This window comes from Ornithorhynchus anatinus, chromosome 1, assembly GCF_004115215.2.
Source record: "Ornithorhynchus anatinus isolate Pmale09 chromosome 1, mOrnAna1.pri.v4, whole genome shotgun sequence".
Taxonomy (NCBI): Eukaryota; Metazoa; Chordata; class Mammalia; order Monotremata; family Ornithorhynchidae; genus Ornithorhynchus; species Ornithorhynchus anatinus.
The window spans coordinates 43,976,996-44,004,881 of NC_041728.1; the positions used below are offsets into that span (position 1 = coordinate 43,976,996).

Consider the following 27,886-nt stretch of genomic DNA (forward strand, 5'->3'; position numbering starts at 1 on the left):
CTAATGCAGCACAAAATGCAGGGAGCTGCAGAGTGCTTGTTGCCACTGAACTCAATCAAAAGAGATACATTGGAGAGAGACAATTTAAATTCAACTAAAAAAAATTAGAAAACGATTTTCTAGTAAAAACAAAGAATCTAATGCTATTTTCAATATGGTGCAGTGGGTGTTAGCCCCTACATAATGACAAACACTGACAATCTATTTAGCTGGAGAAAAATCATTCACTGAACATTAACTGCATGTAGTTTATTTTAATAGGACACTCGAAAAGTATCAGAAAATGAGGGTGGAAGTAAGACTTCGGTGCAGTCATTATTGTGAGCCCAGACTATCAGCTGCTAAAGTTAGGACCACAGTTTTCTCGTTTCGCAACAATGTTTCATTCAATTCATTTAATTGTATTTATTGAGCAGTTACTGTGAACAGAACACTGTCCTAAGCGCTTGGAAAGCACAATTCGGCAACAGAGACAATCCCTACCCAACAGCGGGCTCACAGTCTAGAATGTTTCCCTCAGTAGGCACTGGAATATTCTCAGAAACTGGTAGACTGCTTGTAGAGGTGACCAGGTGCTACTTGGATAATGAACACAAAAAATATATTATGAAAGGGGCCTTCTCAAAAGTATGCATAGACCTCCACTACTTTAATGGAACTAATCAGATCTTCTGAGATATTGAACTCATTATTTTTGATGTTTAAAAGTAACAATTTTCACAAGAAATTCCTTCAGTTAAAACTGCAACAAGAAGCTTGGAAGACCAGTGCAATGAGACACTGTAAGCTCCTTGAGGGCAGAGATCGTGTCTATCAAACTGGCTGCAGTGTGACTCAGTGGAAAGAGCCCGGGCTTTGGAGTCAGAGGTCATGAGTTCAAATCCCAGCTCTGCCACTTGCCAGCTGTGTGACTGTGGGCAAGTCGCTTCACTTCTCTGTGCCTGTTACCTCATCTGTAAAATGGGGATGAAGTCTGTGAGCCCCACGTGGGACAACCTGATTCCCCTGTGTCTACCCCAGCGCTTAGAACAGTGCTCTGCACATAGTAAGCGCTTAACAAATACCATCATTATTATTTCCCAAGGGCTTAGAACAGTGGCCTGTCATCAATCAATCAATCAATCCATTGTATTTATTGAATGCTTACTGTGTGCAGAGCACTGGCCTAAGCACTTGGGAGAGTACAATATAACAGAGTTGGCAGATGTGTTTCATGACCAAAGCGCTTCAGAGAGTACAATATAAAAGAGTTGGTAGACACGTTCCTTGGTCACAACAAGCTTACTATCTAGCGGGAGAGACTGATATTATTATAAATAAATAAATTACAATATGTACATTAGTGATATGGGGCTGAGGGAGGGATGAAAAAAGGGTGCAAGTCCAAGAGCAAAGGTGGCACAAAAGGTAGTGGGAGAAGAGGAAATGAGGGCTTAGTTGAGGATAGCCTCTTGAAGGAGATGTGCCTTCACTAAGGCTTTGAAAGTGGGGAGAGTGACAATAGTAATGATAATAATAATGATGGTATTTGTTAAGCTCTTACTATGTGCCAAACACTGTTCTAAGCACTGGGGGAGGTACAAGGTAATCAGGTTGTCCCACATGGGGCTCATAGTCTTAATACCCATTTTACAGATGAGGTAACTGAGGCACAGAGAAGTTAAGTGACTTTCCCAAAGTCACATAGCTGATAAGTGCCAGAGCCGGGGCTAGAACCCACACCTCTGACTCCCAAGCCCATGCTCTGTCCACTAAGGCACACTGTTCCTCTGTTGGATCAGAAGAGGGAGGGCGTTCCAGACCAGAGACAGGACATGGGTGAGAGGTCGGCAACTACACAGATCAGATCACATGGGAAAACTGTAGAGTAAGTGCTTAATAAACACTATTGGTTGATTTGACTATTTAAAGGGGTCACTGGGGTTGGGTGAACTCAATGCCCGCAGAAAGCCCAGCTCGGTGAGCGTAACTCCCAGGGTCCCCCTGTTTACTTAGAACAGTGCTTGGCACATAGTATGCGCTTAATAAATACCATCATTATTATTACTATCACCCAGGGCCAGGGACCCCAAGTCCTCTGCTCCAGACAGGAGCGTGGGCTCATCATTCATCATCTAACAACCCTGATCACAGACACTTGGCTGTGCTCCCGAGCAGCCAAATGTGGTTCATTCTGCCCTGTTCTCTGTTGAGGAACTGGGTTTTTTTCCTTACTGATATGACTTAGATCTGATTTGGGGTATCCAGGAACCAATTACTCCTTTTCAACATTGCACCTATGGGAGGTACAATGTTCTTCACACAGTAGATGCTCAATAAATGCCACTGATCGTCGGGTTGAAAATAACCCTAGCTAGTCATTTATTCTCTCATGCAGTTTCCATGGAACTAAATAAGGAGGAATATCAAAGGAGGCCCATATCGTCCACCTCTATTTTCCAGGACACCTCTAAAAAATAGATTGCATTATCTTAGTAAGAATGAATGCTATAGGAATTTCAGAGCAAGGTAAAACAGGGCTGCCCTGGACCCTCCCAGCTTCGGCCCAGATGAAATTACAGTTGAGAGAAATAAAAACTAAACTTGAGATTTTTTCCTGTCCATTTTCAGATATGTCAGAATTGACATTTGTTCAAGCCACATTAACAAGCAGAAAGGCTCAAAAATCAAATATTTGGGCTCTGGTTATCTTTTCTAAACAGTTTATGGCCTGATTCACTAGAGTTGCTACTGATAAGATCTTTTTACATATTAATTTCTGACCTTCTCAAAGGTGAAATGTTTGCCAAGACCAAGGTATGCTGAATGAGGGCATGTTCCAGTGTGAGGCTTAACATGACCTCTTCTCTTCCCGAACCCCCAAAAGAACTAAGCATTCTTTTTAAACTTCCCAACGTGCCATAACTAATTCCCTAATCAGTCTCAATTAGCATTAATAAAGCCCTTTATTTTGGGCTTCAGCCTTTCTGCAGAACTCAGAATTGCAGAGTGATCTCAAAAGGTTTTTCTATCAATCAATGATATTTACTGAGCACTTACTGCATGCAGAGCACTATACTAAGTGCTTGGAATGTACATGATCCCTCCCCACTAGCAGCTTACTGCCTGTGGGGGAAGATGGACATTAAAATGCATTATGGATAGGGGAAATGGTAGGGTAGAAGGATATGGGGCTTTAGTGGCAACCAAAGTGCTTAAAGGCTGCCATGCCAACTGCATGACCCTGGAGACACCTGTATCAGAACTGCTTGACATAGGTACCTTCAATGTCCAAATGTGACTCTCAGCCTCATCCTGTTCTTGTTTAAACTGCTTCATCAGCTCCTGGATGTTTTGTTCATGTTTGGCTTTCACATTCTGCAACTCTGATCGAAGATCTTCCAGCTCCCTCTGGTGAACATCCCTCTCTAGTTTGAACTGCCTGATGGCTGCAGTCATCTCCTCTTGCCATGATGCTTCCTGCTTCTTGATATCAGAAAGGCTCTTCAATGCCTCCTTCTTCGATCTCTCTTCCTCGGCTAGGTTGTTGGCCAACTCCGCTCGAATGGCACTCAGGTTCTTGACGGCTTCTTGCATCTCTAGAAGCCTCTCCTTGTCCTTCTCATGGAGCCTGTTTAGCGCTGCACATTCTTCCTCCAAATGTTCTCTCTCCATTTTTGTCTGCTTTTGAAGTCGACTCTGTTCTTGCAGTTCATTTTCCAATCGATTTGTGGTATCCCGGGCGCCCCTCACCTCCTGTTCAAGATCCATTTGTTGAGACTGGGCTTCCTTGAGTTTCAGTTCCTTTTGGTGAAGCTCTTCTTCTTGTTGGACCCGCTTGGATAACAGCTCGTTCAACTCCTTTCGGAGGTTTTCTATCTGGTGGAGAGCTGCAAAAAGTTTGGCCTTCAAGTCATCCTTTTCTTTAAGTACCTGGAAAATTAAGAGAAGAGGAAAAACATTATTCAAAAATAGATTTGATATTCATTCTGGAACCTACTTTGTAACATAAAATAATTTCGGTGTTTTTGGTTGGAATATTCATTTAAGAATGAACTTTATTTTCATCTTCCTCTCCCCTCTCAGTTTTGCTAACAGACTCAACAGTGTTTTCTATTAGGGAAAAAAATGAGATTAGGGTACTAAAAGAGGATGGAACAGGATCCGAGACTAATTCATCATGTGTGGTTTGTGTGTACAAACACCTCAATTCAATCATTACCATTGTTTTCTGTAGGGTTTTGATAATGTCAAGCTTTAATTCCTGTAGAAAATTCTGAAATTGGACATCTCAAAGAACCTGAAGCAATAATCTTTCCAATAGTTTCCTAATTTTAGTGATGGTGAGAGTGACTGAGGGAAAGGGAAAAGGAATGGTAACTAATTTGGGGCCCAAAGAAACAGAGGCTGGCCACCTGTTCTGGCAGAAGAGCCAAAGTGAAAACTTGGAGCATTTGGTGCACAAAAAGCCATAGTATTTATGGTCAAAATGTGGCACATGATATTATATCACCCTGTATATGGAGCGAAGTCATATTGTAGTGGCCCTGTGCTGCTGCTCTGTAGCAACAGAGGTTGCTGCCAGAGGAACAGGAGAGCTGAGGAGGAAAGGGAGAGAAGGGGAAGGGACAGATGGGGTGAGGAGGAGAGGGGAGAAGAGAGAGCAGATGGGATCGAGAAGCATGGAGAAAGGAGAGAGGAAGAGAAGAGATGGGAAGGGAACAGAGGGGAAGGGAAGGGAGAGAAGCCGAGCAGCAGAGAAAGAGGAACGATGGGCCCAGAGGACCAATGTGGCTTACTGGACTGAGTATGGGCCTGGGATTCAGAAGGACCTGGGTTCTAATCCCGGCTCCACTAAATGTCTGCTGTGTGACCTTGGGCAGGTTGCTTAATTTCCCTGGGCCTCAGTTACCTCATCTATAAAATGGGGATTAAGAGTGTGAGTCCTATGTGGGCTGGGGATTGTGTCCAACTTGAATGACTTGTATCTACCTGAGTGCTTAGAACAGTGCTTGGCATATAGTAAGTGCTTAACAAGAACCATCATTATTATTATTATGACTCACTGGGGGTACTCCCCACCCTGGGGGGCTGTCTACTGCCGACTGCCCCCAATCCAGGCAGAAATGGGCCAGTCTCACAATGTCTACTTGGTACTGTGAATTTGGCAGCGTCTTCCATCCCTAACTTCTCCGCCTTAGCCAGAAGCTCTGCCTGAGAACCACAGTAAGCTCCAAGATAGCCCTAGAGCCAGTGGTGGCCAATCTCTCATTCAGAAGTAATAATATTCATTAGGCACCTACAGTGTACAGAACACATTACTAAGCAGTAGGAAAAATACACAAATGGGAATCAGACATGGTCCCTTGCCTTTGAGGGCTTCACAGTGTAAGCAGGAAGAGGGAAGGGCAATAGAAACAGAAGGAAAGATGAAACAAGAAAACACTAAAGCAACATGAAAGACAAGGGCAAAGAGAAAAATAAAAATGAAATGCTGGAAGAACTTCTAAGACTCTAGGGAATAGAATACACTTGAAGTGAATTCAAAGCATTACAGACACGGTACTATGAAAAAAGAGATTGCTGGAGTCTATTTTGGATATTTTAATTGCCTGTGCATTACAGGACCTCACATAATTCTAAAGAAATGAAATTTAGCATTAATCACAAATTCATTCAAATCATTTTAAAATAGCACTTTTAAAAGATGCATATTAGTGGTACGTATACATGGATACACGTCATACATTCTCAACAGGGCAATTTATTAAACACACAGGAGGAAAGCACTGTGATCTGGAGATTCTAGAAGTCATAATATTAAGCCAAAAACTTTGATAACAAGGCAGGGTGAATATAACAATTTATCCAAAAATTAGACCTCGGCAAGATTTTCCATTTTCTAGGTTCAAAAGGAATTTGCATGCATTTGTAATAATTGTAGGCAATGATGATAATCCAAATTTGAAATTTTCCATTACCATTTTCAAGGCATGTAAATCAGAAGCAACGACTTCAAACAATATTTGAAAAGAAAAAACACTACTGAACATCCTCCCTTATCTGTGCCTGTCTGCAGTGTTCAAAGCTATCCAAACTGTATTTGTCTATTTCCCTAAAACTCCCCACATAAGCACAATTTACATGTCTTCACTCAGATGCAAAATCTGTAACATTGTCTTTTAAAGACAGTGCAGAGTAATCTTTTGCTTTCATTCATAATGGCATGTATTTTGTTTGATATGGAATATCTTCCTTCAATGACATTGTTTTCTAATGTGACATCTATCTGTCAACTTCATTTCCAAGATTCTAAAATCCCTAACTTAAAAAAAGGGATGATTCAAACATGTTTATAAAAGCTGTTGAAACATGCCGACACTCTTCAGCCTTTACTGTGAGATCCCTGAAACAGTAATCATATGAGGCAACCAGAGATGTCAAATCTGAGGTAGAAGAGATTCTTAACCCATATAACAGCATATACTCAGGTCTGACATAAAGCAGAATTTCCCCACGCATTTTGACTAGACCTTTGTTAGGAACCTCCATGGCCACAGTGTAGTACGGCACTGAGAAAGTGGCTTGTGTACACGCATGCAGTGTCAAATTAGATGAGAAATGCATGTGTTCCTTAACACAGAGTTCTGCAAGAATACCATCTTGTTAGAGAAGAACTGGGTTATTTAAGTTGATATTGTAAAGGTCCTATCCATTTTTCCTTTCCAAAAAACACTCAGCTACAGTGTTTAAAACCTGGCACTGGGGATTGACTCCATAGAGCGATTTTATACCTAATGCCCAAGAACTCTTTATCTTTTTAATCTTCATTTTCAAACATACTGCCACACCAGCTTTTAAAAATCATTGGTGCCAACAATATTTTTCTGAGCTTATGTTACTAAACTGGAGTAAAAGGTCTTTTGTGGGCTTCTTTTTTTAAATGTATCCAAGACAATAATAGATTTGTAAGTTGATATACAAAATCCTCCCAAGCACAGATAGAGCAGTAAGTAAATGTGCCGTAAATCGGCTCCTTTTTGTGTCTAATGATACCCACTGGTCTTCTTGAGCCAAACGGAAATCCCAATCCCAATCCCCAAAGGGGCTAACAATAAAGCTCCTGGATAATAAGTAAATCTTCAAAGTGCCCAGCCACAACATTCTAGCAGTCTGACTGGAATAAAAAGCTCCAGGTACAAGTACTAACCTGAAGATGGATATGGAGCCTCCAGTAAAGGTTGACAAACCAGCCTCAGTCTCGAAATGACATGCAAAGCAATTTGATGTTGTGATATTGTTCTGTACAGTGCCATCCATAAATCCTGATCCCTTCCAATGGCTTTAGGCAGCACTCAAAACTTTAAATATTTTTTAATGGCATTTGTTAAGTGTTTACTAGGTGCCAGGCACTGTACTAAGCGCTGGGGTAGAGATGAGCTAATCAAGTTGGACACTTCCTATCCCACACGGGGCTCATGTCTTCGTCTCCATTTTACCAATGACATAACTGAGGCACAGAGAAGTGAAGTGTTGGCCAAGTTCACACAGCAGACAAATGGCAGAGCCAGGATTAGATTCCCGGTCCTTCTCACTCCCAGGCCCGTGCTCTATCCATGCTCTATTTGACAAGAACACACCAGAGGATGTTTCCTACAGAAACGCTCTGGGCATGTCACTCCCCTCCTCAAAAACCTCCAGTGGTTGCGTATCCACCGTCACAGGAAACAAAAACTCCTCACTATTGGCTTCAAAGCTCTCCCTCATCTTGCCCTCTCCTACCTCACCTCCCTTCTCTCTTCCTACTGCCCACCCTGTACACTCTGCTCCTCTGCTGCTCACCTCCTCACTGTCCCCCATTCATGCCTATCCTGCCATCGACCCCTGGCCTACGTCCTACAGCTGTCCTGGAATGCCCACCCTCATATCTGCCAAATTCTTCCCCTCTTCAAAGCCCTACTGAAAGTTCACCTGCTCCAGGAGGTCTTCCCAGACTGAGCTCCCTTTCCCTCTGATCCCCTTCTCTTCCCCTCTCCCCCACCTTGTGCTCTTCCCCCTTCCCCTCCCTTCAGCACTGTGTTCATTTGTATATATTATTACCCTATTTATTTTGTCAATGAGGTGTATATCTCCTTGATTCTATTTATCTTGATGATGTTTTTGCTTTTTTCTGTTTTGCTTCGCTGTCTGTCTCCCCCGTTTAGACTATGAGCCCGTCATTGGGCAGGGATGGTCTTTATCTGTTGCCGAATTGCACATTCCAAGCACTTAGTAGAGTGCTCTGCACATAGTAAGCGCTCAATAAATCCTATTGAATGAATGAATGGATACATAGAGCACTGGCCTGGGTGTCAGAAGGACCTGGGTTCTAAACCTGACTGCCACTTGTTGGCTGTGTGACTTTGGGCAAGTTACTTTACTTCTCTGAGTCTCGGTCACCTCATCTGTAAAATGGGGATTAAGACTGTGAGCCCCATGTGGGACATGGACCGTGTCCAACCTGATTAGCTTGCATTTCTAGGTGCTTACTGACACACAGTAAGGGCTTATCAAATACCATAAAAAAGTGCTGCGGGGCTGAGGGTGGGGTGAATAAGGAATAAGAGGAAATGAGAGGTTAGTCGGGGAAGGCCTCTTGGAGGAGATGTGCTTTTAATAATGCTTTGAAGGTGGGGAGAATGTTGGTAAACTGTACACTCTACTGTAGACTCCCCTTTTAGAGTGTGAGTTCGTTGTAGGCAGAAAATGTATAGGTTTATTGTTATACTGTACTCTCTTAAACACTTAGTACAGTGCTCTGCACACCGTAAGTGCTCAATAAATACGACCGAATGAATGAATGAACTGGGTATAATGGTTTAGCTTTGAACATCTAAAAATTTCGAGCTCCAGAGCTCCTTGGAGGGAACAACTATTATAGGGAATGAAACTGGAGTACTAGAATTCAACCAGGGCCTCTGCCCCAAGACTCTAGCAAATAGAACTTCTGGAATTCCCCAGTGCAAGTCTCTGCCAGCTTCCCACAAAAATGGGAACCCTCAGAAATGGGGGAGGTTCCTTCAGAATATATCAAACTCCCAGGATGGCCTCGGGACCATAGTAGGCTCTAGAGCTGCGCAGCCGAAAGCATAAGCATTTTTTGGAGGATACTACATAACTCATAAGGAAACAGGGTGGCCCAGTGAATCAAGCACATGACTGGGAGCCAGGAGACATGGGTTCTAATCCCAAACTCTGCCACATGCCGCCTGTCTGACCTTGGCCTAGTCACTTAATTTCTCTGGGTTTCATTTCCCTCATATGTAAAATGAGAATTAAATATCTGTCTCCCTCCCTTTTGGACTGGGAGTCCTATGAGAGACATGAATTGTGTCCAATCTAATTATCCTGTATATTTACTCCAGGGATTAGCACAGTGCTTGGCACACAGCCTTTAACAAATACCAAAATTATTATTATTATTCCTCTTTTAACTTTGAACATTAGTTGGAGAAATGTTACTTCAAACAGAAAACTACTCCCTTTCCATTGTCTTTTAAGCCCTCTTCAAAACCCAAGTAGCATCTTTCTCCCTCACACACTGTTAGTCATTGCTATTCATTTTCATAAATATAATGAAACCTGGAGTTCTTTAATTTTCTGAAGTAAATTCAGCATATCTAAGTGAATTGCACCACTGAATTGGATAGAGTTCCGGATATTAATGAAGAGGAAATCCAAGCAACAAAGGCAGAAAATTATAAATTAAGTATTTAGTAGGAAATTTAATCTGGGCCCTAACAGGTGACATTCCCCCTTCCAAACAGGCATCTCCAGGGAGTATTCTGGTCTCAGATGCTGAACAGGAAGAAGCACTCCTGCTGACACAGTTGGTTGCTTTTGGACTCTGGTAATCCTTCAGGAGCAGTGAAGAGCCCCAGGACTGTATTCTAACCCTCACACAGTATTGTATTGGAACGTTTATCTTCCCGGCTGTTGTCATCAATATATTGGATTTGCTTTATTTTTCATGTTATTTCTTTCACTGTGGGCGAGGGACCCTATCTGACTAAATTTTCTTGTTCTTTTCCCCAGCACTGAATACAATGCTCTGCTCAGAGTGCTCAACAAATGCTTTTAATAAACAAAATTCAACATGATTTTCCAGTTTGCACACTGAGTTTCTGGTTTTAATTTACTTCAAATATACATTTGGGAACCAACATAGTAATATATAATCTATCTGAGAAAAGGATGTGCAGGGCATTCATTTAACAATGATTTTTTTTTGGTCAAAATAGCATTAGAGCTAGGCTCAAGGAAGTTTACACATTATGACACCATTGGGAAAACAGTTACCTTGTTAAAGTCAAGCATTTTAATAGTCTAACATGGTTCCTGCCCAGAGTAGACCTAGAAATAAGGTTCATGCTTAAGAGTCCTTATTTCGAACAATGTCGGAACTGAAACACAGAAAGGATGGCCAGAACTCTCAAATATCAATACAATGAGAATTCCAAAAACGTGGAGCTGCATTCTCGAAGAACTCTATTTTAAAGAAAATTCAGACACCATGCATATAAACAAAGCTGTTTCTTCTGACAAAACCTTGTGCTGCTTCCTGAAACATGCACATTGCCTGAAGAACACTGCCTAATTCCCCAACAGCATAATATCCAAAACACATTGTAAATACATGCATTAGAGGAAAATTTGCATTCTGCTATGAGGTGAGCTACCTCCTGCCCCCAGACCTGCCCTCTCAGCTCTCTCTTGACGCTCTTACCTCAATCTATCTCACTGCTGACCCCTTGACCATCCTCTCTCCCTTCCCCCTGATATCTGACAATCACTCTCACCTCCTTCAAAGCCTTATTGAAATCACATCTTCTCCAAGAGGTCTTCCTTGACTAAACCCTCATTTCTCCTACTCCCTCCTTCGTCTGCATTACCATTTGTCACAGTTGAATTTGTACCTTTTATTCACTTCACTCTCAGCCCCACAGGACTGATGCACACATCAATCAGCACTTAGAACAGTGCTTGGCACATAGTAAACATTTAACAAATACCATTATTATTGTGATTATTTATTTTAATGTTTGTCTCCTCATCTAGACTGTGAGCTCCTTGTGTCAGGGCAAGTATGACCTTGAGCAAGTCACTTTATCTGCTGAGTGACCTTAACTTCTTGGTGCCTCAATTACCTCATCTGTAAAATGGGAATTAAGACTGCAAACCCCATGTGGGACAAGGACAGTGTCCACCCTGGTTAGCTTACTGCTATTGTTCTTGTCTGTCCGTCTCCCCCGATTAGTCTGTAAGCCCATCAAAGGGCAGGGACTCTATCTGTTACCGATTTGTACATTCCAAGCGCTTAGTACAGTGCTCTGCACATAGTAAGTGCTCAATTTAAATACTATTGAATGAATGAATAATTCAGTGCCTGTCACACAGTAAGTGCTTAACAACCACCATAAAAAAAAATGTTAAACTGCACTCTCCCAAGCACTAGGCATGATGCTCTGCACATAGTAAGCACTCAATGAATACAATTAACTGATTGGCAGTTCAACTGACCACATGAAAAAAAGCATATTTACTCACTATTGCCCCTATTTCATCATAATTTTTGTAGCATGAAATTGGGGGGCTTAATAGAAATAAAGTCTAGCAATAATGAGGTGAGAACAAAAAAGAAGAGATGATAAAAAAGGAGGAGGAAAGGAAGACGGAAGGAAGAGTAAGATAAGAAGCATTTGAGACCGAATCTCTTCTCTCTACTGAACTCTCCCAAGTGCTGCATACACTCAATAAATTAACTTCCCTGCTGTTTTGTCATTTTTTTTTTTACCATTCTGATCCTCCTTCCCTGGCATGAACTCCCCTACACCTGTTTTGTCATTTCTACTCACCTTTCCTGGCCATTAACTCCAAGACCTACTTTGTTGTTTCCACTCATCCTTGCCTGGCCCTCTATCAGTGTTAATCAATTAACTAACCTCCATCTGCTTGGTCACTTTCTCACCCTTCTACTCCTTCTCTTCCTCCTCCCTCAGCTTGAGGCTATCACTGCTTTACAGTCATGTGGTACCAAATTTATTTTCTTTTTTCAAAAACTTGGGCAAATAAACAGTGGAGGTAATTCTGTGAGTAAATATGGTTTCAGGTGACGTAGAAACAAAATCAAGGGCTTTCTTCCTTACTGATCGGTTAAAAGTAAGATGTTGGGGGTAAACTGACTTTAAAAATCGGCTGAGAAGTGATTACTAGACCCATTAGAAGACTGCAATACAGAAAGCTATGTCCCTAGGAATGCAGTTCTTATACCTGATTGTTCTTGTCTGTTAGTTGATGAACAGCTTCAGATTGCTTCTCCATGTCTTGCTCTACCTTCCTGCACTTGAGCTTCCACTGTCTAATGGTTTCCTGAGCTTTCGCTTTCAACTCCTCTTTCTTCCGGTCTGCCTCCAGCCTCAGGGCCTCAGACTGGTGGAGCTCACTGAGGTACCGCTCGGCTTCTTTGGTGGACTCTTCGACTTGTCGCGCCAATTCAGTGAGCTGCAGATTGGCCTGTCTGTGCTCCGTCTCGCAAACCTCGTAGCGGTTCCGGATTTCTTTCAGCTGGTCCAGCATCCGTAGCTGCTGCTGCTCCCTCTTCTCTAAGTCTAAAGTTAGCACCTAGGAATAGGTCAAGAAACAGGTCAAAATGAAAGATCCCCCACCAAACTAGGCTAATACAGTATTCCAGGAGACAGGATTCTCTAACAAACCTAAGGGATGGGTACAATTCCAGGCGAGTTCAACTAGCAATTACTCTAAGAAAATATCAAGCTATCATCCTTCACAATAGACTTGAAAATGCAGAATTCAGGGAATTTTTTTTATGGAATGGATTACTTATTTGACTGCTGTAATCTATGGGAGGAAAATATGCATGGCTCTGACTAGCCTTCACAGAAATTAGTCATTTTTGATGAGAAAAACACTCTGAGCGGCTGTAATAAGAACCCTGCGTGTTACCCAGGTGAATAAATTTCAGGCCCGACATGTGGTAAAGTTAGTCATATTGAGAGGGATTTATTGATGTGATTTTAAACCACATTCTAGCTACACATTAGTTTCCACGGGAATAAAATAAAAATCATTATAACTATAAAGTGACAGTTGATTACAGGAGCGTCATTTTATCTTAAGTTATGCTGAATATCCACTTAAAAAGCCTCCTTTTAAAGGCACTTATGACAAGGTTATTTGCAATTAAGTCAATATAATATGAAGTTACAAGTTGATGGCCTATTCTGAAGAATTTGCATTATCCACAACATTAGGGATTTTTTGATTTTTTTTTAAAGTACACTGAATTCTACAAGTCATTTATTTTAATCTAGGAAAAAAATTTGTCTACCTTAGAAGTTTTATTAAATCACACCTTCTACAAGACACCTTCCCCAACTAAGCCATTTCCCCTATTCGCTCTCCCTTCTGCTTGGCCTACACACTTAGATCTGTACCATTAAGGACCTGATACTCAATTCTCCCTCATCCCCACAGCACTTATGTACATATTTTTCATTTATTCATATTAATGGTTGCGTCCCTTTCTACACTGTACTCTCCTGGTGGGCTGTGAACATATTTACCAACTTTGTTGTATTGTATCTCAAGCACTTATTACAATGCACTACATACAATAAAGTGCTCAGTAAAAACCACTGATGATTGATAAATCTGTGATTCTACATTTTTTCCTTTCATCTAGCTATATATATAATGCACTGGTTAGGACTTGGCGATACTGAAGTCATAATATTTTAGGATTGGTGATTAGCTTGGGATTAAAACTCTGCATCTTCATCAATGCATCCCAGATGGCTTAAGTGCTGTCTGCTGGGCAGGTTTTTGCTCAGGAAAGTTGGCTGTGCTGGGTTTGGTCTCCCATGTCTTTGCCAACCGACCACAACTCTGGGGTCAGCCTCAAGGCTTCCCAGGATAAAGGAAGACCTTGCAACCTAGTCAGTCAGTCATATTTAGTGAGCACTTACTGTGAGCAGAGCACTGTACTAAGTGCTTCATAGAGTAAAATACAACAGTAAAGCAGACATGTTCTCAGCCCACAATGAGCTTACAGTCTAGAGGGGGAGACAAACAGAAACATAAATAAGTTACAGATATGTACATAAGTGCTGTGGGACTGTGAGGGGAGAGGAAAAAAGGGATCAAGTCAGTGCACCGCAGAAGGGAGAGGGAGAAGTGGAAATGAGGGCTTAACTAAGGAAGGTCTCTTGGAGGAGATGTGTCTTCAATAAGGCTTTAAATGGGGGAAGAGTAACTGTCTATTGGATATGAGAAGGGAGGGTGTTCCAGGTCAGAGGCAGAATGCAGGAGAGAGGTCGGCAGCAAGATAGACGAGGTTGAGGTACAGTGAGAAGGTTGTCATTAGAGGAGCGAAATGTGCAGTCTGGGATGTAGTAGGAGAGCAGCGAGGTATTAAGAGTATGGGTTACAAAAGTACCTGTAAGTAAGGTACTTGATGAAAGTACCTGTTCATCAGGCAAGAAATGCTGACACTGAAATTCCTGGGATAGTTCCAAAGCATGTCTGGGGGAGTATCATTCCAAGAACATTACCTTTGTTTTATACTGGGCTCTCATTTTTTTTAAGGTATTTGTTAAGCCCTTACCTTATGCCAAGCACAGTACTAATTGCTGGGGTAGATAAGAGCTAATCAGGTTGGACACAGTCCAATCCCATATGGGGCTCACAGGCTCAATCCCTGTTTTACAGATGAGGTAACTGAGGTACAGAAGTGAAGTGACTTGCCCAAGGTTACACAGCAGACAAGTGGCAGAGCAGGGATTAGAACCCAGGTCATTCTGACTCTCAGGTCCATGCTCTATCTACTAGGACATGCTGTTTCTCTTCCTGCGAGCCATGGTTTAGCCTTAAGAGTTAGATTTGCTTCACCAATAAAGGATCACAAGAGAGGTTTCACTAGAATATCCTTTCAAAAATACACCTGCTGCAATTCATCCTCTTTAGGGCAGGAGAGTGGCTAGTGGCATACAAAGGATAGATCACTACAAAGTCTAGTCACAAACTCACTCTAATCCTGATTCAGAAAACAGTTTACTCTGCAATCCGCAACTCTCGATGTCTATGGCTCCACTTTATGGGGGGGGGGGGGGTTAATGATAGAATTTAACTGATTGTGATATAAATCATCTGGCTATCATCCTCCCTTCACATCAAGCAAAAACTCCTCATAAGTGGCTTTAAGGCTCTCCAAAGCTCTCACTCATCAGTTCTCTTCATCTGTTCCTAGCAACCCCTACCCTTCTAAACTAAACCTCCCTCTCTGCTCTTCTGCCTCCAATTTCTTGCTCAGACTGTTGAGGCCAACACATCAGTTAGACTCTACCTCCCCCAGGAAACCATCACAGAGTAGTTCCCAACACCCTAGTTGCATAAATCAAGTGACCCTCAGCATATATGCAGATGTATTTTTATTTGCCAAGTCAATTATTTCTTCAAGATTTTCCTTCTGACCTATTTGTACTATTTATGGTCTAAGTTTACCTTCTACTCTCACTACTTGTAAGTAATATTTGACTGTCTCCCCCATTTAGATTGTAATTCCCTGAAGGCCCTGCCTTTGGTTGGACTCTCTAAATGTTTAGTATAGTGCTTTTTTTTTTCTTTCAAATGGTATTTGCTAAGCACTTTGTGCCAAGCACTATACTGAACACTGGGATAAATTCAGGAAAATAAGTTTGGACACAATCCCACATGGGACTCACAGCCTTAATTTCCATTTTACAGGTGAGGTAACTGAGGCACAGAGAAGTTAAGTACCCGAGTTTTATTAAAAGCATATCTCCTCCAAGAGGTTTTCTCTGGCTAAGCACTCATTTTCTCTTCTCCCACTCCATCATTCTTGTACTTCTATTTGTACCCTTTTTTCACCTCTCCTTCTGCCCTACATTTCAGTAAGTTATTTATTTATATTAATGTCTGTCTCCCGCTCTAGACTATAAGCTCAATGTGGGCAGGGAAATTGTCTGCCAACTCAATTGAATTTTATACTCCCAAGTGCTTAGTACAATACTCTACACAGAGTAAGCATTCAATAAATATGATTGATTGATTGAAGGGCAAATGTTTTGACTAGGTGTGAAGGGATGGAAAGAAGGAAGGAAAGAAGGAAGGGTGCAAGGGTGCAGGCTCCTCTTTCTACCAAAAGAGGTTTTGTCTTGCATCCTCCTCAAAATATTACTTTCTGAGCTTTCTTATTTTGATTCACTGTGAACTGTTTCAAGCCTGTATCCTCTAGTCCACAAGCTCCTTGTGTACAGGGAATCCCTTGTGTACAGGCCAATCTAATCCTGGCTCCACCCCATGTCCGCTGTGTGACCTTGGGCAAGACACTTCACTTCTCTGGTCCTCAGTTACCTCATCTGTAAAATGGAGATTAAGAATGTGAGCCCCATGCAAGACAGGGACTGTGTCCAACCTGATTTACCTGTATCTACTCCAGCACTTAGAACAGTGCTTGGCACATAAGTGCTAATCAAGTACCATTATTATTATTATTACTACTATTATTATTAGGTATCAGGTCTATCTCCTCTGTTGTATTGTACTCTCCTAAGTGCTTAGTACAAGGCTCTGCTTGCAGCAAGCACTTAATGAATACCATTAAGTCCTGTGGACATAATTTCCTAAGAAACAGGGTCAATAGCATATTAGTTCCACACCACTGAGGGCTTTCCAAATTAATCTCTACTCTACCCGAAGTTACAACTCTCCAACTGCCACTTCAGCACTACTGCACCACTTGAACACGTACTAGCTACCTCCTATAGCACTTGTGTATACAGCTTTATACTCTCCCATTTCCACTAAATACCACTGACTAATCAATGGAATTGATTTCCTAACATAGTGCAGTGCTCTGGCCGCAGTAAGTGCTAAACAAACACGATTGATTGATTGATGAAACAGTCAATAGTATATTAGTTCCACACCACTGAAGCCTTTCCCAATTAATTTCTACTCTCCCCGAGATTACAACTCCTCAGCTGCCATTTCAGCATTACTGCACTACTTTAACAAGTAGTCACGACCTCCTACAGCACTTGTGTGCATGGCTTTATACTATCCCATTTTCTTTAACGGTAATGTATTTTAATGTCTGTATCCCCCTAGACTGTTTGCTCCTTGTGGGCAAAGAATATGCCTACCAACTCTATCATTTTGTATTCTCCCAAGAGTTTAGTGCAGTGCTCTATACCCGGTAAGTGCTCACTAAATACAACTGACTGATCAAAGGAATTTATTTCCTGTGAAACAGGGTCAATATTCTATTAGTTCCACACCATGGAGACCTTTCCCAATTAATTTATATTCACCCCAAGGTTACAAGGCCCCTGCTGCCACTTCAGCCTTCTGCACCACTTGATCACTTAATCAAAACTTCCTGTAACACTTTTGTGCCATTCTTACATATCCAATTGAGCCATAACTTATGTATCTTTACCTTTTTCTTTCTTCTGCTCATCTGTAAATTATTTAAATATTTGTCTCCTCTGCAGTATTGTAAGTTACTTCAGGTCAGAGAGCATGTCTAGAAGCATGAGAACAGGAGAAGCAGCGTGGCTCAGTGGAAAGAACACGGGCTTTGGAGTCAGGGCTCATGAGTTCGAATCCCAGCTCTGCCACTTGTCAGCTGTGTGACTGTGGGCAAGTCACTTAACTTCTCTGTGCCTCAGTTCCCTCATCTGTGAAATGGGGATTAAGACTGTGAGCCCCACGTGGGACAACCTGATTCCCCTGTGTCTACCTCAGCGCTTAGAACAGTGCTCGGCACATAGTAAGCGCTTAACAAATACCAACATTATTATTATTATTATTATGTCTAATACTGCTATTTTATTGTATCTACTAACTCTACTGTAGTTTATATAGCACTTAGTATAGTGTTCTACACTTAGTAAGCACTAATACAACTACTACTACTAATAATAATACTAATAATAATTGTGGTATTTGTTAAGCACTTTACTATTTACCAGGCACTGTACTAAGCACTAGGGTAGATACAAGATAATCTGGTTGGACAGGGCTCACGGTCTTAAACCCCATCTTACAGATGAGGTAACTGAGGCACCGAGAAGTTAAATGACTTTCCCAAGATTACTCAGCAGTAAGGTAGAGAAGTCTGGATTAGAACCCAGGTCCTCTGACTCCTAGTCCTGTGTTCTTTCCACTAAGTCATACCGCTCCTCACTAAATACTATTGATTTGGAGGAGAAACCAAGCACCTCACTTAGAATCAATAGTAACGATGAGGTAAATGAATAAATATTTGGATATCTCAAGCATTTTCTAGTATTCCTGTAGACTGTAAACTGGTTGTGAGCAGGGAACACTACTGTAAGTGCTGAGTACATTGCTGCGCACACAATAACTGCTCAATAAATTTGATTGACTGATTGATTTCCTAGTCCACTCCATGATCCCACAGCACCTAGAACATAAAATCTGAAACACAATGCCCAAATCACCCAATTTTCTTTAGATTTCTTCTCAAAATGAAATGCCTCTTACTTAGTGGAAAACTTACCAAGCAATTTATTCCCAAAATTGCCATTTACATGCTATGTCAACTGACTAATTTAGGTTCAAAATGAATGCTGCCTCCATATTAAAATAAATGATCCCATAACAATTTCTAGAGCGATACTGTAGTACAGTTGATTAAGCACAAGACTGGCAGACACAATCTTAACCTATTCCCAATCTTCACCCGATTCCCAGCAATACTTGAAACCTTATCTGGCGTCAGGTGAATCTCTCTCATTTACCCTCTCATCCGTGAATTGGAAAGTCAAACTAATATAACTCAAGAGAATGCTGCAAGCAATAATGAATTGATTAGTACCTGGAAACACATTAAAAGATGCTTCTATCTACAGCGTCCCTTCCTTGGTGTTCAGTTGAGGTTGAAAAGATCAATGTGCAGCTTGTGGTCCTCTCTATAATGATTACACACGTAGCTTATCTTTTGACTACTGTGTACACAGCTTTCTCTTGTAAACCTGTAGCAGACTGAAGATGTGTTTTAAGGAAAACACACTGTTTTGTTCAAACTGAACCAGCCTCACCTCTGTCATATGATAATATTTTATTCAAATATTGGCAGTTTCTTTATGCCACAATTTGTTCTTAAAAATATTTCTTCCAACCTTATAATGAACATGGTATATGTTAAGTGTTTAATATACCAGCATTGCACATAGTAAGCGCTCAATAACTATCACTGATTGACTAACTGATTAACCTACTCACTGTACCCCTATCTCATCTACCTTGCTACTGACCCCTTGCTCATGTCCTGCCTCTGGCCTGGAACTTCCTCCCTCTTCATAACCATAACACCACCGCTTGTCCCATTTTCAAGGCCTTATTAAAATCCCATCTCCTCCAAGAGGCCTTCCCCAACTAAGCCCTCATATCCCCTACTCCTTCTCACTTTTGTGCCTCCAATGCAGCTAGCTCTGTAGCCTTTAAGCACTTGTTATTCACCCCACCCTCAGTCCTTATATATACACCCATAATTTCTTTGAATGTTTGTCTCCCCTCAAGATTGCATGCTCTTTGTGAGCAGGAAATAGGTCTACCAACTCTGTGGTATTGTATTTTCCCAAACATAAGGGCATACGCAGCAGGAAAAAAAAGATATTTCACCCTCATTTCACTGATGAGGAATCAGGCATAGGGAAGTTAAATGATTTGCTCAAGATCATTCAGCAGACAAGTGGCAGAGCTGAGATTAGAACCCATGTCCTCTACCTACCTTGATCTGTCAACTTATTATATGGATTTGTTTTGGCATTGTTACACATCCTTCTCCCTTAACCAACCTAGAAAATCTGAGCTATAATGAATGTAACTTCAGTGCCTAACAGTGGACTATAGACCACTTTACTGAGAAATAATTATTCGCATTTGAGGTTTAAGTGTGGCAAATGAATCACAATCCTATTACAAGAGGATGGAAAATTCTTCGGGTAATCAAATTTAGTAATTGTCAGGGCAGAGTTCACCTCAAATCCTACATAAAATCAGAAATATCAAGAAAAAGACAAATATTTTACTAGGCCCATTATAAGTGGCATTAGTACTGTTTTGCATTTACAAAATAACTTGCATCGTGAAGAAATTATTAGATTTGATGTTACATTTGCTACATGCCAAGTGTTGAGCCACTAAATGAAATATAGTCACTTTCAAATTATAGCAATGGATAAGTTAATACTCATTTATCCATGATAATAATGGACATGAGCAAGTAGCTATATAAAATGGTATGTAAGTAAAATACAGCAGAATTATGAGGTTGAAAGGAGTTAAGTGCTTAGGTACTTTCTAAGTGGCTAAGACTGGCTAGAGGAGCAGCAGGGGATATGAGGAATGGAGATTAGAAACTAATCAGAAATGGAAGTCCTGAAAGCAGACTTTGAAAATGGGAAGAGCTGTGGTATGTCCAACTTGAAGGGGCAGAGAGCTCCAGGCAGTGGAGGGGGCAAGATCAAGAGTTCAGTGATGAGGGTGATGAGAAAAGAAGAGAATGGATAAGGAGAAAAGGAGGGAGATTGAGGTTTTTGATGATTGAGGACATGTATGCAAAATCATTATTTTTTAAAGAAGGGCTTAATTAAAGTAGTGGACCAGATGACCAGCACTTAGAACAGTGTTTGGCACATAGTAAGCGCTTAACAAATACCATTATTATTATATCCATAATGAGTGGATTGATCAAGTAATCACTGGCATTTATTGAACATTTACTGTATGCAGAGCACAATACTAAGCACTTGGGAGAGAGAGTACAATACAACAGAGTTGGTAAATACGTTCCCTGCCCACAAGGAACTTACAGTCTAGATGGGCACAGATGCAAAGAGTAAATACTGAACATAGGCAGAGATCCCCTCTTAAGAGTCAGCCAAGAAGGATGAGATGATGGAAAAGCAGCTTGGCTTAGTCGATAGAGCACAGGTCTAAAATTCAGAAGGACCTGGGTTCTAATCCTAGTTCCACCACTTGTCCGCTTTGTAACGTTGGGCAAATCACTTCACTTCTCTGGACCTTAGTTACCACATCTGTAAAATGGGGATTAAGACTGTGAGCCCCATGAGGTATAGGGATTAAGTCCTACCTGATTAGCTTGTATACACCCCCGCACTTAGAACAGTGCCTGACACATAGTAAGTGCTTAACAAATACCATTATTATTATTATTATCATGGGTGTAGGAGTGGGGGCAAGTTGGGAAACAGGCAGGAGATTTTGGGGAGTTCTCACATGATGGCCTCAATTTTGGCAATCGAGTATTTCTCAAGGTCATCGGGGCGAGAGAGGAGGGAAATGGGACACTGAGAATCATAGGAGGGGGCTAATTGGGAGTCAAGGGAAGAGTAGTAATGCTACTTACAAAGTAGGGAGTAGATGTGTAGCAAGAAAAAAGCAAGGGTAAATTCACACTACCTGAATTTACCTGCCATTACGATCTTCCTATGGATACAGAAATACAGAAGACCAGCACGATACAATGGGGCTGGTAAACTTTGCTCCCCTGGAAAACCTGCTTGCTCACCACATTCATTCATTCATTCATTCAATAGTATTTATTGAGCGCTTACTATGTGCAGAGCATTGTACTAAGCGCTTGGAATGTACAATTTGGCAACAGAGACAATCCCTGCCCAATGACGGGCTTACAGTCTAATGGATACTTCCTCCTTTTCCTCCTCCCTTCTACCACCCCACTCCTCAATCAATCAGTGGTGTTTATTGAACAGTTGCACCATGTCCTACTGCTGACCTGGAATGTTCTCCCTCCTCACATCTGCCAAACTAAATCTCTTCCCCTCTTCAAAGCCCTACTGAGAGCTCACCTCCTCCAAGAGGCCTTCCCAGACTGAGCTACCCCCTTTTCCCTCTGCTCCCCCTCTGCCCTCTGCTGCCCCCTGCCCTCTGCTCCTCCCCGTTCCCCTCCCCCCAGCTGAGCCCCCTTTCCCTCTGCTCCCCCCTTCTCCCCTCCCCACCCCATCCTCTGCTCCTCCCCCCTTCCTTCTCCTCCCCTCACTTGGCTCATTTATATATATTACCCTATTAATTTTGTTAATGAGTTGTACATCCCCTTGATTCTATTTATCGTGGTTTGTTTTTGTTTCGTTCTCTTTTGCTCTGCCATCTGTCTCACGATTAAACTGTGATCCCATCGCTGGGCAGGGATTTTCTCTGTTGCCGAACTGTACATTCCAAGCACTTAGTACCGTGCTCTGCACATAGTAAGCACTCAATAAATACTATTGAATGAATGAATGAGTACAATGGAGTAAGTAGACACAATCTCTGCCTTCGAGAAGCTTACAGTCTAGTCAAGGAAAGCACGCTCAATACTGGCAGGGGGATCCAGCATTCTAGTTACATTTTTTTTTTTTTTTACTTTCAGCACTGAATAGCACATTGTGCCACATACAGAAATCTAGATTCAGAAGAACAAAGATAATGAAGTAAACTGTCAGAGCAGGGAAATCATGCTTTAAGAATATGATCTTGTTGATATGCCAAAATCCCTAGTAATACTTTTTTTTTATTCCCTAATGTTTTTTATCTGACACTTGAACATAATTGAGCCTTAGACTGGTTTTTGAGTATTTTCCATGAGAGGATAGCTCTTTCTTAAAAGTGTGCTGGGTTGTGGTCAAGGAGAATATCTACCAACTCTGATGTGTTGTACTCTTCCAAATGCTTAGTACAGTGCTCTGCACACAGTAAGCACTCAACAAATGCCAGTGATTTAATACACTGTTGCTTTGATGCTAATTTTACACAATGTATTTTATTTTGCCTGGGCCTGTTAGGGGATTAATCATCTTAAAAAGAAATGGACACCTTTCTAGGTATTTGTTGAATTGAAATTAAAAAGCCAGTTTCTGGACTTATATAAAAATGTGTATATAGGCACTCACCAAGAAACATACTTAAGAAGTTCCTAAAAAATGTGGGTGTGTTTGAACCACAACAGTCAACCATATTTCTTGACCGCTTACTATGTGCTGAATACTGGACTAAGCACTGGGGAGAGTACAATATAACAGTATTACAGACACCAGGCTTAGAGTCTAGAGGGGGAGACAGACATTAATATAAATAAATAAATGAATTACAGATAAATTCATAAGTACTGTGGGACTGGGAAGGGTGAGGAATAAAGGGAGCAAGTCAGGGTGATGCAGAAGGGAGTAGAAGAAAAGGAAAAGAGGACTTAGTCAGAGAAGGCCTCTTGGAGGAGATGTGACTGGGAGCCCCATGTGGGACAACCTGATGACCTTGTATCCCCCCAGCGCTTAGGACAGTTCTTGGCATATAGTAAGTGCTTAACAAATACCAGCATTATTATGAGGAAGCAGTGTGGCTCAGTGGAAAGAGCCTGGGCTTCGGAGTCAGAGGTCATGGGTTCGACTCTCGGCTCTGCCACTTGTCAGCTATGTGACTGTGGGCAAGTCACTTAACTTCTCTGTGCCTCAGTTACCTCATCTGTAAAATGGGGATTAACTGTGAGCCTCACGTGGGACAATCTGATTACCGTGTATCTATCCCAGTGCTTAGAACAGTGCTCTGCACATAGTAAGCGCTTAATAAATACCAACATTATTATTACCTTCACTAAGGCTATGAAGCTGTGGAGAGTAACTGTCTGTCAGATATGAAGTGGGAGGGAGTTCCAGGACAGATACAAGACATGGGCAAAACGTGGCGGTGAGATGGAAGAGATCAAGGTAAAATGAGTATGTTGGCAATATAGGACAGAAGATTGCGGACTTGGTTGTAGTAGGAGAGCAGCAAGGTGAGGTAGGAGGGAGCAAGGTGATGGTAAGGAGTTTCCGTTTGATGTGGAGGTGTATGGGCAACCACTGGAGGTTCTTGAGGGGAGGGGAAACATGGTCGAGGCAGCAGAGTGAAGTATGGACTGGAGTAGGGAGAGGCAGAAGTCGGGGAGGTGAGCAAGGATATTGATACGGTAATCAAGGCAGGATAGGATAAGTGCTTGCATTAATATGGTAGTAGCTTGGATGGAGAGGAAAGGGCAGGTTTTAGTGATGTTGTTACGGCTGAACCGACAGAATTTAATGACAGACTGAATATGTGGGTTGAATAAGAGAGAAGAGAGAAGGATAATGCCAAGATTTTGGACTTGTGAGACAGGAAGGATGATGGTGCTTTCTACGGTGATAGGAAACTTAAGGGAAGGGCAGGGTGTGGGTGGGAAGATAAGCAGTTCTGTTTTGAACATGTTAAGTTAGAGGTGATGGCAGGGTATCCACGTAGAGATGTCTTGAAGGCAAGAGGAAATGTGAAACTGCAGAGAGGGAAAGATATCGGAGCAAAGATGTAGATTTGGGAATCATCTGTATAGGGGTGGTAGCTGAAACCATGGTAGCTAATGAGTTCTCCAAGGGAGTGGGTATAGATGGAGAATAGAAGGAGAACTAGAATTGAACGTTGAGGGACATCCACTTAGGGGGTGGGAAGCAGAGGAGGAGCCCCCGAAAGAGACTGAGAATGAGTGGCCAGATTGATAGGAAAACTAGGAGAGGAGAGTGTCAGTGAAGGTGATGTTGGATGTTTCCAGGAGGAGGGGATGGTTGGCAGTGTAGAAAGAAGCTGAGAGGTCGGGGGGGATTAAGATGGAGTAGAAGCCATTGGATTTGGCAGGAAGATCATTGGTGTCCTTTGAGAGGGCAATTTCTGTGGATTGAAGGGGGCAGAAGCCAGAATGGAGGTGGGTCAAGGAGAGAATTGGAGGAGAGGAACTTGAGACAGTGGGTGTAGACAACTAGCTCAAAGAGTTTGGAGAGCAATCAGAGGAGGGAGCTGGAGGGATAAATGGAGGGAGCTGTGCAGCAAGGGTGGGGGTGTTTTTGGATGGGAAGACATGAGCATGTTTGAAAGGAGTGGGGAAGAAGCCATTGGAGAGCAAATGGTTAAATATTGTGGTTAGGGAAGGAAGAAGGGAGGGGCAAGTGTTTTGATAAGGTGCAAAGGGATAGGGTCAGATGTGCAGATGGAAGAGCTGGATTTTGAGAGAAGGCAGGAGAACTTCTCATGATACTGCTGGGAAAGATGGGAGAGTTGAAGAAGGGACAGGAGGAGATGGGGATGGGGGAAGGGGAGGAGAGATTTGAGAAGATCACATCTGCTAGCTTTGATTTTCTCAGTAAAGTAAGTGGCCAGGTCATTAGGGGCAAGAGATGGGGAGGCAGAGGGGCAATGGGTTTGAGGAGGGAATTAAAGGCCCGGGATATATACTGTGGGATATACTTTCCCTTAAATCAATCAATAAATCAATGGTATTTATTGAGTTTTTATATGTGCTGAATGCTGTTCTAAGCACTTGGGAAAGTACAAACAGATTTGGTAGGTGTGAGCTCAGCCCACAAGGAGCTTACAATCGGTCTACAGTGGGAGACAGACATTAAATTACAGATAGTGGAAATAGTAGGACATAAGGATATGGACATACATGCTGGATGCTGGCATATCAAAAGGCTTAAAGGGCATGCAGTCAAGTGCAAAGGCCATGCCAAGGGGAGATTTAAATGTAATTTGTTTGGTTTCCTGTTCCAGAAGTATCGCTGGCATGATGAGCTATCCCTAATGGTAACTAAAAATTATACTGTAGATTGCTCTTCCACCACCCCTCTCCCACATTATTTTAGTTCTTGTGAGCATCTCTGAAGAACAGGGACCATGTCAAATTCCTGCCTCTTTCCTAGCATTTAGTACAGTGTTGTCCCCAGAGTGAGTGCTTAATAAATACCACTGGTGGATTGATGGGCAAGGCGAAGGAAAAAGCTCATGGCTTAGTGGATAGAGCACAGGACTGGGAGTTATAAGGACCTGGGTTCCAGTCCCAGCTCCGCCACTTGTCTGCTGAGTGACCTTGGGAAAGTCATTTAACTTCTTTTCATTCAATAGTATTTATTGAGCGCTTACTATGTGCAGAGCACTGTACTACGCGCTTGGGATGAACAAGTTGGCAACAGATAGAGACAGTCCCTGCCGTTTGACGGGCTTACAGTCTAATCGGGGGAGACGGACAGACAAGAACTTCTCTGTGCCTCATTTCCCTCATCTGTAAAAAATGGGGATTAAGACTGTGAACCCCATGTAGGACAGGGACTGTGTCCAACCTGATTTCCTTGTATTCACTCCATCACTTAGTACAGTGCCTGGGACATAATAAGCACTTAACAAATACCCTTAAATTAAAAAAAATTTTAAAAAAGGAAAATGTCCTGGTGATTACTCTTCCCAAAGGTCAGACATCTGTGTCCTGGCCCCCACCCCCGCTTCCTCGCACCAGGGGCAGGGAAACAGCTAATTAGGCTGGTTACCTCATTACTCTGTGACTGGCTCCCATCCCTATCCCCAGGCACCCAGGCTCCATCAATGGTAGCAGCTCGACCTTTAAGTTCCAGCTCGCCCCCTCATCTGTGAGCTCCAATCTCCTTCTTCAGCCAAGATGTCCCTGCATCCTTCCCTTCTGTCTTCTCCCTCCCCACTCCTTATTACAGTGCTTGACACATAGCGAGTGCTCACAAAATAGCATCATTATTAATCAAGGCCTTCCCCTGGCAAACTTTTGAGAATGAGACTGTACAAAAGGAATGTCATCCTGAGCCTAGTCATCCAGGTATTCTTTCTCCAACAATAGAACAAAAAATGTATAAAGGGACACTGTAGGCTGCCCTTCTTGACACTGTATGCTTCCTACAAGGAAAAATGAAGCTTTGAAGCAAGTTTTTCCCTCACTTGAATTCACTTAATGCCCTAGCAACTGATGTACTTGTCTTGTTTCAGTCGGAAAAGGGCCAACTATGGTATAATTGAGGCCCAGCGACACTGCAAAGGATTGGCTAATTAGTCAGCCCCCTAAAACAGAGGATGGTTAATTTGGGCTTCATTGCAATACTATACAGAGCCAACTATCTTTTAAAAAGGTTAAAAATATGTTCCCATCACCATGGGCAAGGCATGTTCCCATTGCATTTTAAATTGTAAGGCTAAGCCTTTCTTGGATTTTTTTTTTCCTGGAAGTAGTAATTGTGCCATAATAGCTGTATCATGCATTTATTCCAATAATTAGGAATACAGATAAATGAAAATCACCTTCATTAAAGACTGGATTAAGGCAGCAGGAGGATGCAACATGAAGGGTTAGACTTACTCTGGCAGAAATAGCAAGGGGAAGGGAGTAGGAAAATGAAATGCAGAAGTTAAGTAGAATAAAGAATTGGAATCATTAGAGAGTTGCTCCAAGGTGACCTTGCTTCCTGAGCTGTAAGTACCACCTCTCTTCTTTGATGATACTGCCTTGCCAGCTTTATCGTCTCTGCAGGTATGCAGTCTCACATCATCTCTTGCCTCCAGAAAATCTCCAAATGGATGTCCCACTGGCACCTTAAACTAATTATGTCTACAACTGGACTCTGCATCTTCCTTCTTATACTCACTTCTCCACCACCACCTCTGCCACCATTTGTCCTACAACCCTGAAATCAGATTTAACTTGATTGATTAATAATGAGAGATTCAGTCTCATTAAATCTAGCTAGTTGGTTCTCCACCATATTTTTCAGTTCTGCCCCTTCCTTTCCACTCAGTGGCACTACACAGGTTTTGTTTGTTTTTTTAAAATGGTATTTGTTAAGAACTTACTATGTGTCAGGCACTTGGGTAGATACAAAGAAACAAGCTAATCAGGTTAGATCCAGTTCATATCCCACATGGGGCTTAGAGTCTACCACTTTACAGATGAGGTAACTGAGACACAGAGAACTGAAGTGACTTG

General features: G+C 42.0%; 1 protein-coding gene across 3 annotated transcripts in view; it reads right to left on the reverse strand.

The window, feature by feature from the left end:
• Positions 1–27,886, reverse strand: part of CEP128 (centrosomal protein 128) — a 453,487-nt gene that overhangs the window by 314,409 nt on the left and 111,192 nt on the right. For all 3 annotated transcript variants that reach the window (XM_039911721.1, XM_039911722.1, XM_039911724.1), the window contains exons 15-16: positions 12,289–12,639; positions 3,262–3,912 (exon numbers count right to left, since the gene is read on the reverse strand). In XM_039911721.1, coding sequence (XP_039767655.1) covers positions 3,262–3,912; positions 12,289–12,639 — 1,002 coding nt within the window. The remainder of the gene's footprint in view (positions 1–3,261; positions 3,913–12,288; positions 12,640–27,886) is intronic.